We start from the raw sequence: 21075 nt of genomic DNA, 5'->3' as shown, positions 1-21075 counted from the left end.
AAAAAGACAATAAAGACATATTTTGAATTGCTGCCTACTAAAAGCCTTCTAAAATATTCAAATGGAATACTACTGAGATAATAAATTTGGTCAATAATAAATATATTTATCTGTTAGTAGTAAGTACCGGGGTGCTATTTCATCTCCAAGAAAAATCTAGATTCGTTACGTATTTTTCTAAAACTCAAATCCTCTCGATAGTAATTTTCACCAACCCCACAGGAACCAATTTGGCGGTACCCACTATCCTTGCAGAAACTTCCCGTTTCAAGTCCAACGATTATAGATTCATGTACACGTATTGGATCTAAAGAGAAACGGACGTATGGAGATACCTAACTGATATAAATATATAATCATATATTAAAAAAATTCTTACCAATACACAGGTTTATACGTGTGTAGTATATACTAGCTAGCATTAAATTAAGCGTTTATGGTATAATATACTTTTGTATGGTATACTAGCCATATAATATAATGTACAGCTGGTTGAACCAACACAAGCATCCAAATCCCTAGCATATAATATGGTGAAAGGGAGGAGTGGTAAGTAGTTTCAGCCAAAGTATACACGAAAACTTGAAATTATCATACTGAATAATTGTATACTTTTATGCGACTGCAGGGGTGTGATTTTGGGGTACGTATATGCATAGTATATAGTATTATTTTTTATTACATAATATGTGTTTTAAGCGCGTGTGTGTATACTGCGTGTCTGTTTATGTTTGTATATTGTTATATCTTATATATATATATATATGATATAATATTATGTATAGTATATAGATACATAGTAAGTATGTGCATTGTTCACGATACATACTCTATATTGTACGTGTTTATACGCCACTATAACTATTAACGATAATAGTGGACCGTCCGACCGTCATTTAAACGGTTAAATGCGAGATTTAAAAAAAGGCCTTACACAATCATAGTATACGCAATATACTGCAAATAGTACCTACATTGCGAGGACAAAATCAGAACTGGTTTTAAATACTTTCCGTAATAATTGCTTCAAAAACACATACATTATTATTTGTTATATTAAATGTTATGATTATTCATAATAACAATAAAAGAAGTTATGCAGAACTGCAGAAGCCATAATTTATACGATATACGAATATACGCATTTCTGGTTTAACTGCGTAATTAAATATCGAACAAACAGATTCGCATACACTCCGATACGAGTGGTGGCCAAAAGGCATATACAAACATAACATTATTAAAAATAAGTGTAATTGTATTATAGACACGAGACGAACGTGATCAATTACGCGTGTGCTATAATGCTTAAATAGTTATATCATTTTTTTTTAATGCACACTTCTGTGGGTAATCGACTTTGATAATAATAATTAGCATAATATTACCGTTTAGATAACAGCGTGTTCACTGCGTAGTACACACACACACACACACACACCATTGTCCTATACTCTAAACACATAAAATAAAGACGGTTAATTATGTCTTATGAGTGTTGTTTTTAGCTGTTTAGTGTAGGTATACCAGTCCGTAAATCATTAATCCCAGTACTCGCCGTCATCATAATTGCGTCAAGCATAATAGCCGCATACCTGCTATGACAAAATGTTGTATTGGTACAGAGTGATCCACCAAGCATGCTCGTCCCCATTTTGTCCTCTAATATATTTTTTTGAATTCTTCAGCTTTTTGTTGTAGGTACTTCAGAAGTGTTCTGCGGTGTTCTGTTTTACAAATGAAATGAGAACCCATATTGTTTACTGTAAATTATTTAGTGAATAATTTTTTTGAAAATCTTGATGTACTTACTATTAATTCAACATTTAAACTAGTAACATTTCAGTTACCTATTTAAATGTTTGTCCTTAAAAATAGTTTTACAACAATACATATATATGTAGTATCGGATATAATTTTTATAATTATACTTGGACCATTCTTATAAATTATAAATATTGAAAAATTAATATAAATTACTATAATAATATACCCCCTCTATATTTCATATATACTATCTATTATTGTGGACCTATCAAACTTAGTACACACAATTAAATAACTCGAAAACTGCTAGTCCAAATTTTGAATCTGATGCGTCAACATTTTCAAAAAAATTATTTGCTAAATAATTAATAGTTTAATAAAGGGTGTTCATTTGGAAAAAGAAGTTTGTATCCCCAAAGGACGCCCCATAAGCAGTACCTACTAAAAATTTCAAGAATTAAAAAATATGGTCTTTATATAGGTATATTTAAAAATTCCAAAAATACCAAGTTTGTACAACTGCATTATTTAAGAATAAAAGGGGGTGAGCATGCTTGGTGGAACACTCTGTATACTAATTTATTATGTTATACTTATATAAAATGCATTCGTACACAATTCCGGGTTGACACAGAAAAGCCCAGAGTTAAACCAGAGTTATAGTTTTTAGATATACCCACACTGTCATTAAAAAATACATAATAAATCGGTAGTAACCGAGTTGGTTCTCGTTTGAAAAAGGTATTTTTTTAAGTAGAGTCGATTAGTTATCTTTTATGTTCAGATCAAATAGTACAATTTTAAATAATTGGTACAAAATATAGATCGGATAGTATAAAATATATTGTACTTACACTCTACAGTATCTATATACAATACAATGGCAATAGAGTGTTGTATTGGAGTTCTAGCAAATTATCGCTGATACCCCGGAAATCGGACAACTTTTAAAACTATTTTTGGACTGAGCTTATTATTACCCGAAGACGTCGAATACTGTTTTCCTAATGATTTGAAGGTGATAAAACCTTGTTAGCCAAAATTGGATCAGTTCTTTGACTACGTTCATGATACATACATAATGACAGCCAGAACCTACCTATCCACCGAAAATTTGGGCTTGAGTTGACAAAAATATTGGACTACAAATTGTTGCTAATCGTTCCATTCAAAGCTAAATAAAGAATTTACAAGTGCCCATTCTAATGTATTTTATTTTATGGAGACTTTAAACAGCATTCAGACATTAAATTATACTAAAGTACCAACACAACAAAATTTACTACCAAAGAAGAAAAAAATAACCTGCAATACCTAGAGAACTGTATGGGTGAGACACTGAGTATATTGAAGAGAAGCAGTGGCGTGTATCATAAAAAAAATAGGTGTTGCTCTAATAATTGTTGGTGACCTACCCCTTATTATACTGTTATACCGACTTATAAAATGCCCTATTTTTCTTTTATCAATACCCACCCACCCATATTTAAGGTGTTGCCTCAACAACACTTGGACCCTATGTTACACGCCACTGAAGAGAAGCTTTCGTGAATTGAATATTTAAAGAAAGTTTGCTTAAATTACAATGTATAATTATACAATGTATGATGTATGATATAATTACAGTGTATCAGAGACTTTTCTTACCTATATCGGTACAATTTGATTTATTGTTGATTTCAAATTTCAAACATCCAAATTGTGACCTATAAATGACGAGCTACTTTGTAAAAACTTACTATACATTAAAGCGAGTTCTCAAGTACTGATAAACTTTTGATGTTATAAAATACTAATTTATTTTGTTCCTATATCAGTATATCTCTACAAAGTTAAATCATCTATATTTTCAACTTTTTGATAAAAATATTAAATGTATTATTATTATTATTATTAATTATTATTACTTTAATTATTGACTTATTCTATGAGTCTTATACTTACTTTATAGTCTCTGTAACCTAGGTAGATATTACAATGTTTCTAAATTTTATCATAATTAATTGTCTTTGAACGGTTACTAATTAGATGCTAGTGTACTACTATTGTACATTTGAACATTTATTGTATACCTAATACCTATACATCTCACAGTCTCGCACATCGAATATCTTAATACCTATCTGGATTCTATTCAGAATTCTACTTCAATATTCTACTTCAATAGGTGAGCTCAAATTGTTTTTGGAATTGTTTTGATTAGGTATAAGATTTTATACTACAAGTCTACAACTACTAAAAGATTACAAGAGTGGAGTAGTAATGATGTTGTCCTAGGCGAGGGAGGCTGGATAGTGGAGGATAATATTTTGTGTAAACGTCAGGTAGGGGGGAAGGCATCGCCATTCGCCACTATAGTCTATAATACACAGTAAAATAAATTATATTGAACATTTTAAATAAACAATTTAACAATACATTTTTTAATACCTACATTATAAATTATTATCTATAATCATAATAAATATTGAACACTATTTATAAGCTAGATAAGCTTTTTGGTGACTGATAGGTTTATCAATTACTTCTTCGGCATTTTTTTGTGAACAGCTAACATAGCTTAAGTCGGCACATTATAATAAAATATAAAAAAAGTTCTAGGGGATCTACCCCCTCCCCTCCACTAAACTACACCACCATTCCACACTTGAATGTTTAATACTTTGTCATGGTACATCTAAATGACATGTACTCAAGCACATATATATGTTAAGTTTAAAGGGTGTTATTCCTGTTGTTATATTTGGGCGTAGCCGTTTTCGGCCAAAATGTACCCTTCCCTTTTCGGCCAGTGTCACTTTTCGGCCAGTGTCACTTTTCGGCCAGTGTCACTTATCGGCCAAAAATTACCGTTCCCTTTTCGGCCAAAACTTATCGTTCCCTTTTCGGCCACTGTCACTTTTCGGCCAGTACCTACAGTTTTCTTTAAAATTTACGAAAATTAACTTAACAATTTTTATATTTAATTAAATATGATTGTATCTAAAAAAATATTTTTTGGAAATAAAGATAAACCAGTGTTTTTCCTTGTTTGATATATATAATATAAAATGCGCCCCAATCAATTACAGTGATGTGTCCAAAGTATACCTATAGACTCTATAGATAATATAGTATACAATACGTATAACATATAATATAGTACCTTGTCGTTTTCATCTTATCTAATATATATATTATATTATGGAGAGCTTATTTCCACCTCAATATTGGGCTGCTGCGTCGGGAAGTTTGGCTAGAACCACTAATGCTTGCGAGTCGTTCCACTCCTTTTTCAATCAAAGTTTTTATAAACATACTCCATCCATAATGAGCTGGTTATCTATCCTTATTAATGAAGTTCAAACAGATATATACATAAAAATTAGAAGTATCAACATTATAAAAACACCTCGTGATGCAAAAAATGTGGAACGGCAATGACAAAATGAAGCTTACATTGAAGACTATAAAAATAGTAAAATATGTCGTTACAAATTTGTGAAACAAATCTCATACAATTATAAAAAGTGAATTTTATTATTATTACATAGGGATTATATGACTATATTAATTTTTTCAACTAATGTAATTATTACGTATTATAAGACTATATTAATTTTTTTATATTATCAACTATATCACTATAATCATGACTACAATATTATCATAATATTTTGACATATTCATAAATTTATATTTTTATTATCGTCTATCATAATTATTATTATATACCTTCTTATTACCTATATGTATTATATGACTATATTAATTTTTATTCGATAAATTTATTTGATCACATTGATTATAAATACTAATATAATATAATAAATTGTAATAATAATATGTTATACCAGTTTATTGCCAATTGTTTTATTTTTTATTTAATTAAAAAGTTCGTTTGTTATTATTGTAAATTTTAACTGTAGGTACTGGCCGAAAAGGGACACTGGCCGAAAAGGGAACGGTAAGTTTTGGCCGAAAAGGGACACTGGCCGAAAAGGGAACGGTAAGTTTTGGCCGAAAAGGGACACTGGCCGAAAAGGGAAGGGTACATTTTGGCCGAAAAGGGGGCCGCCCTTATATTTGATTATGATTTATGATGATGAGTTTAGGTAGGTATTTAATTCCACATCGGCGCAAATCAGTAATCAGTATATTGTATATAGTTGTATTATATGAAAAAGTCAAGGTCCAAGACAGTATTTAGGTTAGGTTTATGATAAAAATAGTATAATTTCTTCATGAGAATGTAAATTCATTAAAGTTCTGAATGACAGATCACAAATATACAATTATTATAAATTTGAGCAGTGAACGTCGTAAGCGTAATAATATATCTCGACTAACCTACCTATTTGATGAAAAATGAAAATTGATTTAATATGAAAAATAGATTGCTCATTTTAGTAATAGATGATGCCTATTAATCATTATAAGCACTAAATAGGTAAGTACTTATAATACATTAATACGTCTTACTAATCGTATTATGCGCTCAGCGGAGATAACTGTTACGTGTGTTAGGTGCCTACCTACTGTTGTATTCTACAAATACGATAAGTAACTACTCATGGTGAAATCTTCTACATAACATATATTATATCTGTGTGTGTAAGTGTGTTGAGCTTTTAATATATATTAAATATCTGTGCCTATATATGTACATGCTATAGTATACCTTACAATTTTGCAGTGTTATAAAATCGTTAACCTAACCTAACCCTACGGGAACATGTATAATATATAAGTTCTTTTGTATAGCTATTGTTGCAGTGCAGTAGGTACGTCAAGTTTTTTAAGAGGACGATACACCCGCATGCATAGTATTCGTCTTGCATAGTAAATAGCAAATTTTATGTTCTGAATATCCATTTGACTCTGTAACGTTTAATATTAGAGTATTTAAAGTGAATTGTCCTATGGTATCAAATTTAGGAGAAAGAATATTAGCCAGCAGTTTGAATTTCATAGGTTTTTTTTATATTATAATTTTAAAGCAAGAAGCACCAGCGTTTGGGGATTACTTGTAGATATAGTCTTATTTAATAATTTATAATTATATGTCCGTTTTACAGCGGCTCGTAGTGTTTCATTTATGTGCCGTTTATGGAAAAACCTAACATACCTAATTAGTAATTACCTATTATTTATGCCGTTTCACATAGACGCGTATCATATTCGTGCGCGTTGAATACATCGTGTTCAGAATTCCGTTATTTATGTTGACTTTTGACTGTTTCACATGAACATAGATTCGTAGGTACTCCCGTACTCGCACCGACTAAATTCTGAAAAAAATATTTTCATTTGTTAAATAAGTTCTAAACAGGTGATTCTCAACTGACTCCATACACATCGATAACTAAAAACACTAAAACATGACTAAATATTTACGTCCTTTGTATATAGGTAGTAATAATAATAAAGCTTATAGTTAAAAGCTTAAGGTCACACCTATATATATATTATATATTCACTGTGAACTCAAGGTACACATATTATCTTATAATAATTGAGGTAGAAAGCCATCCTTATTTTTAGAATCATGCTGATGAACAACACAAGTAAAAAATAACACTTTGTCCAAAGCAGATCAGAAAAATACAGGCAAGTAAAATAAAAATTTTTCAAGTATTTGTTTCATGCTAATAGTATAATATAATTGTAGTTTGATCAACTACAAATTTATAATTCATACTACATTTTATTGGACTGAGTAAAAAATAATATCATAAATAAACGTTATTAATAGAACGTTTCCGAATCACGCGTACGATGCGCACGCGTTTTTTCATCGATGCGTTCGCTTCAACCCATATTTGTACTCTCGAGGATCGTTGGTTGCGGGTGTCATACCGATACGCTTCGTTAAAATACATTATAATTATTTGTATTGAGTGGTTCACATTCTCCCGTTTGTAGGCCACGTTTTTTGATTTATTTTCTTGCCTATACCCATGTGTCAAGTTTTGTGAAGTATGGCTCAATTGCATGTATTGACACAGAACTTTTAATAGTTGAAGTTGAAGCTTGAAGAAATTTATGTCACGCAGGCGACGAAAATAAAATTATAAAGATAATAGGAGGGATGATATACGCCTAAAAAAAGTCGACTCAAAGTGACCATAAGTCTGGTAGAGAACTTTTAAAGTGCTAAGCGAATTCGAAAAGTAAAAAGCTGGCAAGTTGAGACAAGAATATAAATTATTAATAATTAAAGTATATTTTAAGTTTGATCAATACACGACATTTTGTAGCCATCGTATTTTAACTACTGAATAACATGAGACGACATTTTAGGAGTGGAAAAATGGGAAATTCTCTGAGTGCTCCACTCAGAATCTCAAAATATGTTCTCAGTACTATTTTTTTTTATCATTAATTAGTATTTATGAAATATAGACATATGTATATAGAGTTCGGCTATTGCAGACTGCTGTATAGCATATGACGGATGCTGCATCTATGAGATACGAATTTATTTCAGAAAATAAAGGGAAGTAAAATATAAAACAGACACTGTACATTAATAGTATACTGTATGTTTAACTATATTAGCTGGCCACTCTTCAGTATAAATATTATTTTATTTGAATATATTGTCAATTAACTAAATGACTTTTATATTAGTTATAGGTACCTACACTTAGAATACTTATATTTTAAATTAAATATCTGAATATAGTTAACTATTTGAATAATAAACATATACCTATAAATAACTTTTATTTCTCTCCCTATAAAGTTTATTTTTGATAAAAGCTCATCAAACGACCGATTGATGGACATTCAAAACAATTGTAAAATTTGAATCCCGTTTCTCAAATCTATGCAGAACGTTATGAAACTTCCTTTTAGTAACCTTCAAGCTAACAAAGGATGAATTCGCATATTGTGTTTTCACAATTTTTTTAATACTTTTTCATTTTTTGTTTTAAAATATCATTATATACTTCGTTAAGTAGGTAATAAGAGTTGAGTTTTTTTAGTTGAAACTTGAATTCATTGTAGGTGAATTGTGTAAGCACGAACAAAAAACTTTACGCTTGAGGGTGAAAACTCGAATGACGTCAAATATATCTTAAATTATTATATAAAACGCTTTTGCAATAAGCTTCGATGTGCAGGAGACAAAATACGACGCGTTTGAACTTCAAAAACGGCACGCGTAGGCGTTTTCATACGTCTCAGTCCATTGATTATAAATGCTATAGTATAAATTATAAATTATAATCAATGGCCTCACCTCAGATAATAAACTGACGTTGGTGTATTATCTAAGGGTCTCACGTACTTGTTATAATGGCTAATGGCTATATCATAGTACGCACTGGATACGCACGGTTGTGAAACTGGCAAGTTATGTCGTTATCTCTTATAAATTATAATATTAAAATATTATATTATTTCAGACATTCGAGTTAGATAGATGTGCGATAAAAAATGTTTATTGTTTACATGCATTAAGTTATTCAAAATTTGAATTAACTTGATTTATATTATCATATTCAAGTCATAACTCGCTTAAACTCGCACGTTTTAAGTAAGCCGGATTAAACAGCTGTCTACAGTCTATAATCATATAACTTCGAGAGTTAACGAATTCGATTCGAGGTTAAAAAATTAATTTATTTATTCAAATTTTCTGATTTTTGCCGTTTAGGAATTGCATACAAAGAAATAAATTCATTAATAAAACATTATATTTTAAAATACATCTAAATGATTTCATATTTGTGCATGCAAATGTCCAATGTTCAAATGATTGATAAATTGGAGAGTGGGTATTGCCATACAGGTATACAATATTCGTATAAATGCACAACACAATACCTGTATACAAAAATACCCCTAGAAAGGTACAATCGTACAAATTTATTCAAACGTGCCTTTAAAATATAGGTAGGTACACAGCAGAATGCACATACACGACATACCATCCACATGGTTCAAAGTTTTGGCGCGACCGATGAGTGCTAGCTGCGACGTATGACGCATGGACGGCTCACGGGTGTGCCCTGTCACGGTCCACCCCTGGTGCTGCCACCGTGCAAGTGCATTATGTGCGATTAAATGTGAAATTTATATCGGCAAATGTTATTATTTTACATTTTACAATATTTGATATATAGTTGCGTTAAAAATTGCGCTTTAAGCATGGAAGCGTAAACGATCAAGATCATTGTTTACACACGACGTCTCGTTGTGTGCTTATTATTACAATTAAAATAATAACATTACACTCTCTGCGGGCAGTAGTTGTAGGTATACATTATTATTATTAATATTATTATTATTATAATATTACAATAAATATGTTATACCTATATGTTATTTTGCGTTGTGTTGATATACCACGCCGACCTTGACACCGGTGCGCGCTCGGGTTTTTTCTTCCATGACACCGGACAAAAGAGGAAAACGGCATTCTGCGCTCTGACTCATGTAAATTATTGATTCGTCGCGGTGGCGGCCGCGGCGGCGGTGGTGGAGGGCGCGAACGGTCGTCGTCGGCGCAGAGCAGTGCGAAGTGGCGGCGTTGGAGGAGGAATAGCTATCGTCGGTGGTGGGGGTGTGGGAATGTGGGTAGGGGAAGAGGAGGAGAGTCCGCCGACGTCGTCGTTCTTGTAATGTAACGTTGTACGAGTGTATCGTGTATGGTGAGTCGTGAGTGCGTGCGTGTGCTACTTGATTTTTTTTTCGTTTTTTCTATGTCAGTGTATAGTTTCGCTTCTCCGCGTGCGTGTACGCTGTCCGATTTTACTGCCGAACGTCGGAATTTCGTTTTTCACGTGTAATCTAGGGGTTGTCATATACCGCGACCCTTGGGAATAGAATTTTTTTTAATATTAGATAGCTTGTTATTTTTTTTTTTTATGTATAATATTCTTTTGTAAACACCGTTTTTACCCATGAGTTTTTAATAAATACACACAATCGCGGTGAACTCCGTCTCGCGTCATCCGTCGTAGTTTTTTTTCCTCCCCGGCCGTACAACACCCGCAGTGCTGTAAAAATGTCTTACAAGACGTCGTCGTCTGTTGTGATTGCCGCCGCCTTTGTCGCCCTGTTCGTCCCATTCGTTTCCTGTTTCACAACGTCTGACGGTAAGTTCAACTCGTTTTGACTTGACCCTGTCGCCTTTTGTGGCCGCTATGCTGTTCGTACTTATGTACCTTATATTATTGAGTATACCCTATGATTATAAAATCTCTATGGGTTTGTGTCGTTTGCACGGCTATATTATGGAATGTGTACTCGTCTGGCCTCCCGGAAGGGAGTCGGTCAAGATCGGTGGCAGACGAGTCTGCTTTACGCGGGCGTCGGAGGTGCTCGCAAGTTTCCGAGAAAGAGAGAGAGAGAGAGAGAGAGAGAGACAAAGAGAGATTTTAATAAAATGACTATAATAAAAAAAAACGTGATTTACGTGCCGAAGCTCGGTCACGTAGTTGGGTGGCTGGCAGGTGGTGTGCCGCCGATTGGGAAAGAGATGATGCGCGGCGGCCGGCTGGAGTCTGTGGAGAGAGTGTAGGCCGTGAATCCGTGATAGTGTGATGCGACGTTGATCACAGCGACCGTGGGCCTCTATTTTTGTTTATTTAATCTCCAATGGCGGCGTCTCGGTGTCGCATCTGTAAGGTATCTTTTCGAGTTTTTCTGACACGTTTACCCTCCCGATGTTCGTGTTCGTGCAGTGCACTGTGCACACATTTCGTGTTATCACCATCTACCTATTATATTTATTATTTTACCGACCAAGTAAGACTCTCGTCTCTCGGGCGTCTTGTGTGTGCCAGTTGTTCAAACTGTCAATGATGGTGACTGTACAAAAAGATACCGACATTCCTGCATATTTTTGCTGAAGTGCTGATAATGTTAGTACTGTCATAAAAAAAATCGGCATTACCAATTATTTTTCTCACTGTTTCTGTCTACAGTCTTACTATCCCGGGGCAGGACGTGTTTTGTCACGGTGATAAGAGTTTTTTTTTATTCTTCAATACTTACACAATATTATCTATGCAATTATTAATTATTCAATTGTCTTCTGTGCTAGACACTAAGATAGTAAGGTGCCACTTGTACATAATTTAAGATATATTATCTTAAATCGTGCCACTTGTAATAGTGATAACCTAATACGAGTTTATAGAAATTGTTTTGTTTGTTATCTAGGTTAGTTACCTACATGAATTTGATAAACAAAATATGTAGGCATTTGATAATTGATTATTAATTAGACTACCAAACTTTTTTATAAAAATTAATAAAATATACTGGGTAGGTACTTATCTCTCTAAGTTATTTTTTATTTTATTTTGAGTAGGTACTTACCTACATTTTTATTTTATTATTTGGCCATAGGTAATACATAAATTCCTATTATACAAAATTTTTTTTTTCTAAGTAAATATACTTTATATGACGCATAGCAAATATTAGAGAGAACATTTTTTGACTGTGGAACAGATCAGATTAAAGATTAGACAAAACTTATATATAGCTAATATATATATATATATATATATATTACTTTCCTACCTATAATTTCCTCTAAAGCTATTAAGTTAGGCATGTGGTATAAACTAATAGTAGAATCTTATAGTTTTATTTAGGTATTGTACAGTTTTAAATTATAAAACTAAACAGATCCAGGCTTGAGGGTTGGGGGGGGGGGGCAGGACGTCATACAGTTTATTAGAGACCATAGTTTTTTTCGGGGTTTTTTTTTTTACTATGAGAACAAAATGAACATTTTTTTTTATTTGGTTTTGTATTACTTTAACAGTAGAATAGTTTTACTCTTAAACTATTGCTTTATCCTTGTTTATTATTTTAAATGCTAAAACCTGTTTAAATACTTACTTATCCAAAACTCAGCATAATAATTTTTATCATTTTAGATTTTAAAAAATATGCATGCTATGCAATAATGAATCTTTATGATATAATTTAAAATTTTACACTTCATTTTTCTTTGTAAAAATAGTTTTTCTCCAATTAAAAGAACTATATTATTTAAATTTGAAACATACATACAAATTACAATATACATACCTCAAACTAAATATACTGATTTCACAACTACCTAAATAATAAATGTGTATTTGTGTAACAATCAACTTTAACCCTTGACACATGATTTATTACAAGACATTGAATTTAATTGTACTTTTGTTAGCTAGAACTGGAATACCTACCTATATGAATAAATGAACAAAGTCTGACTTATATCTAATATCTCAATTTAATTAAAAACTATTTTTTTTGATACTTTAATAATCAAGTTTATAATTAATCAGTGGTGTGCTTCATAAATATTATTGTTGTTTACCTTATAAGTTTTATGACCTATCCAAAATATATACTGATAACAATAGCTGTTGTTTTTTTATCAAATGTAACAAAAAAATAAGTTATTACCTATCAATTACCCATCTAATATATTTTGAATTAACCATCACCTTTTAAAACTCACAGGAGACCTTCAGGAAAAGTAACTACATAATTTGTACCTATGTTATTAGTGAATTTTTTATTTTGGTATTTGTGTATAGTACAAAACAAATATAGGTACAATATGGTATACCTACTACAGTTAAATTTTAAATATTTTGTTATGTCAATGTTTTTATGAAATATTGTGCTTTGAAAATGCACAATTTCAATTTGATCAAATTAAAAATACCTATGGGTTGTTAATTGTTATCGAGATTGTTACAGAACGAATTGATACCATTATGATTAAAATTAAGAAACAAAACATTTTTTTTTAAATATTAAAATTCTAACCAGACTGTTAAGGTACACATATATATATACATATTGATCGGTAGAATAATGTACCAGATACTTTATCTGTTTTAGTGTTTTATCAACAAAAAATTATTTATCATATTTGAAATTATATTTCTGGATTAATTAAAGATTAATTTAATTATTCGTAACTTAAATATTTGTACAATCTTAGGTTTTGATAAATATGTAGGTACCAAGTTTGTACCAATAGTGAAATCAGTGGCATATTAACAGTAATGGGGAATAACTTCCCATCTCCGAAATTAAATTCTTAAAATTTAGTCAAATTGTATATGTTAGTTCAATGTTGGACTCAAAAAATGTATTTCTGTGCAATTTCTTATTTTAAGATAATTCAGTTAAAACATTTTGCTAATAAAATCCAATTAGGTAAATGTTAGACAATAGATAGACGGCATTCATTTTTTTTTTACTCAGACTTGTTAGAAAATATTTAAATTACCAAATACTTAATAATAATAATAATAAAAGAAAAAACCTTAAAATAGGTATGTAGGCAACTACTCAATAATTGAGTATTGATGAAAAACAAATGCACTAATAAACGAATAAATTAGTTGTCAGTTTAAATGTTTGTTTGATAAACAATGTACCACTCAATGTCAGTTACTTTTTGTTAAATTTTCTTCACTAGATATGTATATTAAAACCGAGAATACAACTTTTTAAATATGTTTTTATAGTAAACTATTTATGTTTAAACATATTATAATAATAGGTTATTGAAGAATAAAACATTTTGAAGTGATTCTTTATACCCCCTTAGGTAGGTAATATTAAGTAATATTTATTATTCACACATTAGGCAATAGTAGGCAGCAGGTCCTAACTAATTCCTAGTGCTTTGTAATATTAATTATGAGCACTTAATACTTAACACTAATTGTATTGTTTAAAGATAGCCTTTCTTAAAATTCTAATATCTTTGAAAAGAAACAATGTTAGGGACTTATCCTAGAATTAGCGCTAATTAGGTAGTATGAAATGTAAATTGATTAGGTAGCTACCTATCAGTTTTAAATTTTTCCATTGACCATATATTATTAATTGAGATAATCAATTATAAGCATGAGTATAAGTAAGGTATTACCTTTTCAATTAGACAGTTTATAAATTAATCATAATTGGTACAATGTTGACCAAATAGTCTATTCATTTGAAATTTGAAATTTTTAATGTGAAAGAAATACTATTGGAAATGAGGTTGTAGATGTTATTTTATAATAGTTAACAGTAAAAATACCTACATTAGAGCCTCGATAATCCGGACCCCCGATAATCCGGAGAACGCGGTAATCCGGACGGCAAAATTCCATTTGTTGAAAATTAAAAGTATTGTTCAGAAAAAAATTACCGATTACTATACTTAAGTTCTACATACATATTATTATAGACATTTTTTTTTTTTGTAATTCATTAGTTTAGTTTTAATTTAATTATTATTCTTGTAATTTAAAATGGAATAAATATAAAGATGGTGAAATTAAAGTTAAATCTTAGTCATTTGAGTAGATAATTTTGAAAAACCTCCGGTAATCCGGAAAATCGATAATCCGGACGATGCTCGGTTTGAATTCGTCCGGACTATCGAGGCTCTACTGTATATTCAAATCCATAATATCTAGATATATAATAATGATCTATCATTAGTTTTTAATAATCAAAATGGGTTTTCATAGTTTAAAATAACTTTTTTGATTTTCAGAAATCTTACCCAAATTGGTGATTGATGATAAGCTTAGCGGATATCATGGCTTAGTAAAAGAAAATGAAACGCTTGTGGAAGTTGTTCCAGAAATTTATGCCATTGGTGATGTTTGTAATTTTAACATAGTTAACAAACATCATGGAGAAGCACCTTTTGAAGTAAGTGCAACTATTTTAAAAATTGTTTAAATTATTAAAGCAACTATTATTTTTATACTTAATTATTTTATTTTTTAATTACACATTGTAACTGTGTATCCATAAGTTTTTTTTTTTATTTTATTTTAGAACTATTAGTAGAAACTATGATAGTTCGACAATTACAATATTAAAATCCATAAGTTAAACTGCCGTATTAAGTTGGTTTTAACTCTAGCTCTAAAACATTATACTAGATAGGAACTTTAAGTTAGCTGATTAATCTAATAATACTAAAATTATCTATAAATGTATTTTGAAATTTGAATTTGTTATTTAAATTATTATTTTTTAATTGAAATTATAGGTTTACAAACATGTAAGTAAAATCAGAACTATTAAAACTTCAAAATAATTAAAATATTTTAACTTGATACCTAATTTCTATTTTTTCTAATGTAAAAATAAATGTCCTGAACAATTTATAAAATGATATCATCCCACCTAATTATTTTTAATATTAATATTTATAATTTATGCATTCAAATTTAAAATTCAAATAATATTTCAGTTTTAAACAATTATATTAATTTTCAGATTATTCTTCGTCCAAATGGTTATGCTGAACTTCGAGCTCGCAAAACTTTAAACTGTGAGAAACGTAAAACATATAAATTTGAAATTGCTGCAGTTTCATGTTCTGGTTTGATATCTGATAAGTAAGTTTTGAGTATTTTTAATTTAATAACTTAAATATTAATTTATTGTTAAATATTATAGTGTTACTGTGCATATAACTGTGGTTGACATCAATGAATATGCTCCACTGTTCTTAGATGCATCTTATGTTAAAGATGTTGATGAAGGTCAGTTGTATGAAGAGATAATTCGTGTAGAAGCCACAGATCGTGATTGCACTCCACGTTTTGGTGACATTTGCAAATATGACATACTTAATGATGATCAACCTTTCACTATTAACAATGAAGGTATAATTAAGTTTTTCACTATTTTTTTTTACTAAATATTCATAAAAATATAAATAATTTTTTAAACTGTTGTTCTTAAATTGCTTGTATGGTTAATTTCTTAGGAAGTATCAGAAATACTGAACCATTAGATTATGATCGCAGTCATAATTACATATTGTCAGTTGTTGCTTATGACTGTGGCATGAAGCAGTCTGCTCCTGTTATGGTCACTATTAAGGTGAATCGAATTTGCAAACTGGGTTGGAAAAGTGTGTATACCATATCAATAAATACTAAACTATATTTTTAATGAACTTTTACTAAGTTTTTATATACTTTTTTAGGTATTCCAGAAGAAATTGATTACTATCCTACTTCCGGACGTAAAGATTTGTTTCCTAATGCACAGTTAAGACTATGTGATGATCCATGCCATGTAAAAAATGTTAATGCTAAGCTAACCCTAGCAACATCGCATATTGGTAAAGGTTGTGACCGTGATACATATTCTGTTCAAAGCCAAAGAAAACTATGTGGTAAGTAATTACTTGAAAGTATTTATGTATTATCCATGTACAAAATTAATTTATACAGTCAATACACATTATTTTGAATAGTTTATTTTAAAAAAAATAAATAAGACATCCAATTCTAATATCTTCTTGCCTTTAGTATTTCATTGTTATTAGAAAATCACTATTGGCTATCAACTTTTGATATTGTTATGGAAATCTTTATATCATTATTCTTAATTTAATAGTTAGAAGCCTATACTGTTGTGCCAATAATGTGAATGATTTTGACTAATTACTAATAAATAATAATAATAAGTTAAATAATGAAATTCACCTTTTTTTGTTTAATTTTTATAATCTTGTATAGGAGCTAGTGAGGAAAGTGTAGAACTTTTACCTGCTAACCATGTACCTTTATCTGCTGGAAACGCAATTAAACATGACGAAGGTCGTGAATCCGATCAAATGTATGAGTTTGATGGCAGTAGCACTGCTGTCGCTATACCCAATGACGTTCTTGACCATGGACTATCATCGGCATTCACTATTTCTACATGGATGAAACATAAGCCTATGCCACACCAAGATAAACATGTTAAGGAACACATTTTATGTTCTGCTGATGACCACAGTATGTTATTTAATATTTTTTTGTTTTTGATTTGAAGCTGTGCTGACTTTTTTTGTTCTATTGATGTTTTCTAATTAGAAATGAATCGTCATCACTACGCTTGGTTTGTGCGAAATTGCCGTCTTATACTACTTTTGAGACGTGATTTTTCGCAAGGAGATCTGAATATCTTTAGGCCAGCTGAATGGAGATGGAAAATTCCACAGGTATTATTCACAATATAAATAATGATTATTAATTAGTCATAAATGTGAAAAATATGTGAATCAATGCCATAAATTATATTTTAGGTATGTGACAATGAATGGCATCACTATGCTGTATCAGTACAATTCCCCAATGTTCAGTTATACATTGATGGAGTACTTTTTAAATCTGAAAACAAAAACCCTGAAGTTATTGATGATTGGCCTTTGCATCCAACTAAGGGTATTAATACTACTTTGACTGTTGGAGCCTGCTGGCAAGGTAAAATTAAATTGTCTTGTATTAGTATTTAATACCAATAATATTATTAATTATTACCAAGTACTAATATTTTGTTATATTGTTTTAGGTTCAGAAAATAAAATGAAACATCATCTACGAGGATACTTGGCTGGCTTATCAGTACTTTTGCATCAACTTGAGAAACCAGAGGTACTCGCATGTTTACATAAATGTAAAGAAAGTCTAGAAGTTCCTGCAATGGAGTTGTTGGAACCTGGAATGGAACTTCTAACTAACAGTGGTAAGTGCCATTAATTATACTTATTATGTACAAGTAGTTCAATTAAAAAACATTTAATATTATTGTTTTTATGTATTTATTATAGAGCTTACTGAATTATCAATTGAGGGTGATAACAAGACAAATTTGGAAGTATTGGTGAGGAAAATTGGTTATTCTAACAGCCGTGACTATCCAACTCCCGGTAGACGTAATCTTCACTTAACTACGTCTCTTATGTAAGTTTAAATTTATTTTAGTATTTTTTTTTTTTGATTATTTAATATTAATTTATAATTATTTTTATAAAGTTGTGATGGTGGCCGTGAAGTGAAGATGCCTCCTGCTGAAAGCTATATAATGGTCCACCGACCTCAACAACCCAATATTATCATTAACGGTACTAATACAGTACCTAGAGAATACCATGAATTTAGACAGGGTGTACAAGTTTTCCCTGATCTTGCCATTAGCATTGAGCCAGAAAGTTATGATTACGAATCTAAGAACCGTAAGTAGTGACTACATTTTATTTTTGGAATTACTTTTAATTTTGTACTTTTATTTTATAGCTGAATTGACAAATGTATTGGAGCGTCGGATTGATTCCTGTATAATATCTGTTTATCCTTCACTGAATCCTGACCATGAGACATTAACCATTCCTGCTGATATGTTGGCCAAATTCGGAATTTCAGCTAAAGTTTCTAAGGACGGAGTAGCTTTCAATAATGCTGATATTGTATTCCATTATCAAGAAGCTCTACGTGATGTTCACTACACCAACTTCAAGCCTGCATATTACCTTAATCGTCAATTCAAATTGGTTTGCTCAGAAATGAATGGAAGATTTTTGAGTAATGAATACGTACAAACTGTGAGTTACATTGTTAACAATTTTCTTGTTCCCATATTTTTTTATCTAGCAATTACTTATTTAGATTTTGATATTGATATTTTCAGTTGACTGTAGTCCATCCAAAGTCTCCAACCATTGCTTACACCACTACTACAACACTTCCGACAACTGCACTGCCTGCTGCTTCATTAGTTGAAGAAAATGATGCTGAACCAAAACCAGCTCATGCTCAAGTTGTTCAACATTCCGTAGAAGCTAAACAAGCACAAACTATATTTGGAAATTACTTGGATGGATCTATTGATGAACGTGCACAGGCTATTGTCACTGGTGGTGGACATGCTGTTACAATTATCATTGTAGTGTGTGTTGGATTTTTAGTTTTAATGATTACATTGGGCATTGTGCGTATTAAGGCCGCCCACCAAAAAGCATCACAGGATGAAGTCCAAGACACAGAGATGGCTTGGGATGACTCAGCTCTTAACATTACCATAAACCCTATGGAGGTAAACTTCAACTGTTATTGTCTTTTGATTACATTGATATATTATATTTTGTGTTACTTTTAGCAATTGGAATGTGATGGCAGTGGTGCAGCTGGTGGCGCATTATCAGCTGGCAAACATAGGCATGCTGAAAATGAAGACGATTCTTCTGATGACAATATGAGTTATGATTATGATGATAGCTCAGATGATGGTGGTGGCAATGAAGAAGATGACGGTCTACACAGAGGTTGTGCACCTCGTTTAGAATGGGATCATTCTACTATGTCTATCTAAGTCGTGTTTTATTATCAAAAAATCATGCGCACCAATACGACTTGCAGCACCTGTCCTTTTATAGGTTACATGGTGATTCTATTTTTTAATACTAAACAAAAATCACTCTTTTTTTGCATATCTTTCGAAAACGCTTGACTAACGCGCTTTAGAATATTTGAAATTCGTTTTTTAGACATACAAGTTTTAAATAAATTAAAGAGTGGGGCATTGTTGGGAGTCAATCAGACTTTTACTTAACTTATTTTGCTGTCCTTAAGTTCAAATAACTTACACTATTATTTGTTTGCACTGATATAAATTTATATATTATAATATACATGGTTTAATGTAACATTATAATCTTGACACTGTTACCGCGCAACTTATATATGATTATGATTTTTTTTATTAATTCTTACTTGTTTTGTAATTTTTTTTCAGACATATCCTAAATTGTATTATTATTTTAACTAGCACTATCCCCACTCTTGGTTTAATTTAGTGTTCATACATAAAATGTATACATATATATATATAGAACAATTTTTTTTTAAAAAAAATGGAGAAGACTGTAAATAATGTAAAAAGAAAAGAAAAAAAATTAAAAGGCTAATATTCGCATTTTTAATGTGCCATTCGATCAATCAATATTATATGTTTAGTTTTATAGTTTTGAAAGCTTTACAAATCACAACCATTAACAAAAATGTTCTCCTCTTTACTCGGTAATTCATTCCAACGCACTTGCTTGTCGTCTTCTCAACACCTGAGCAGCCAACTTCTTGCCTATGTTCGTGTTTCCATTTATATATTTGATACCGTCCAAATAGGTTTCCTCGTGAATTTTTATTTTTTAAAGAACTGTGTTTTGCAGTTTAGTATTATTGGTTGTGCAATAAAGTACTTAAATATATTATAATAATAAAAACAACTTTAATGATGATTACTGTGCACCTTGTTACTTTGTCAGTGATAATTTTTTTTTTGTATCATCATATTATGTGACGCAAATGTAAACTTGGTGAAAATTTATACATTTTCTTACTATGGACAAATATCACCTTATCTTATACTAGTTAAAAAAAGTGAACAAATTAATACATATTATATTATGATTTATATTGTTACATAATATATACATTTTATGTTAATTCTAATTTTTATTCAAAATAATAACCAATAAATTAATAACTACTAAATACATAATGA

The 21075-nt window shown here is 30.6% G+C and overlaps 1 protein-coding gene across 1 annotated transcript; it reads left to right on the top strand.

The window, feature by feature from the left end:
* Window positions 1-10412: 10412 nt before the first annotated feature.
* LOC111036507 (calsyntenin-1) lies at window positions 10413-20555 on the top strand. Its single transcript, XM_022318530.1, has 15 exons — window positions 10413-10856; window positions 15275-15435; window positions 16012-16133; window positions 16195-16403; window positions 16508-16654; window positions 16730-16921; window positions 17268-17531; window positions 17610-17737; window positions 17822-17999; window positions 18088-18261; window positions 18347-18479; window positions 18552-18751; window positions 18813-19117; window positions 19204-19608; window positions 19672-20555. The coding sequence occupies exons 1-15, from the start codon at window positions 10766-10768 to the stop codon at window positions 19882-19884; spliced, it is 2922 nt and encodes a 973-aa protein (XP_022174222.1). The 5' UTR covers window positions 10413-10765; the 3' UTR covers window positions 19885-20555.
* The last annotated feature ends 520 nt before the right edge of the window (window positions 20556-21075 follow it).

The sequence above is a fragment of the Myzus persicae genome, unplaced genomic scaffold (assembly GCF_001856785.1).
Source record: "Myzus persicae strain clone G006 unplaced genomic scaffold, MPER_G0061.0, whole genome shotgun sequence".
Taxonomy (NCBI): Eukaryota; Metazoa; Arthropoda; class Insecta; order Hemiptera; family Aphididae; genus Myzus; species Myzus persicae.
The sequence above is the reverse complement of the archived record's forward strand: the minus strand, read 5'-3'. Positions and strand labels throughout refer to the sequence as shown.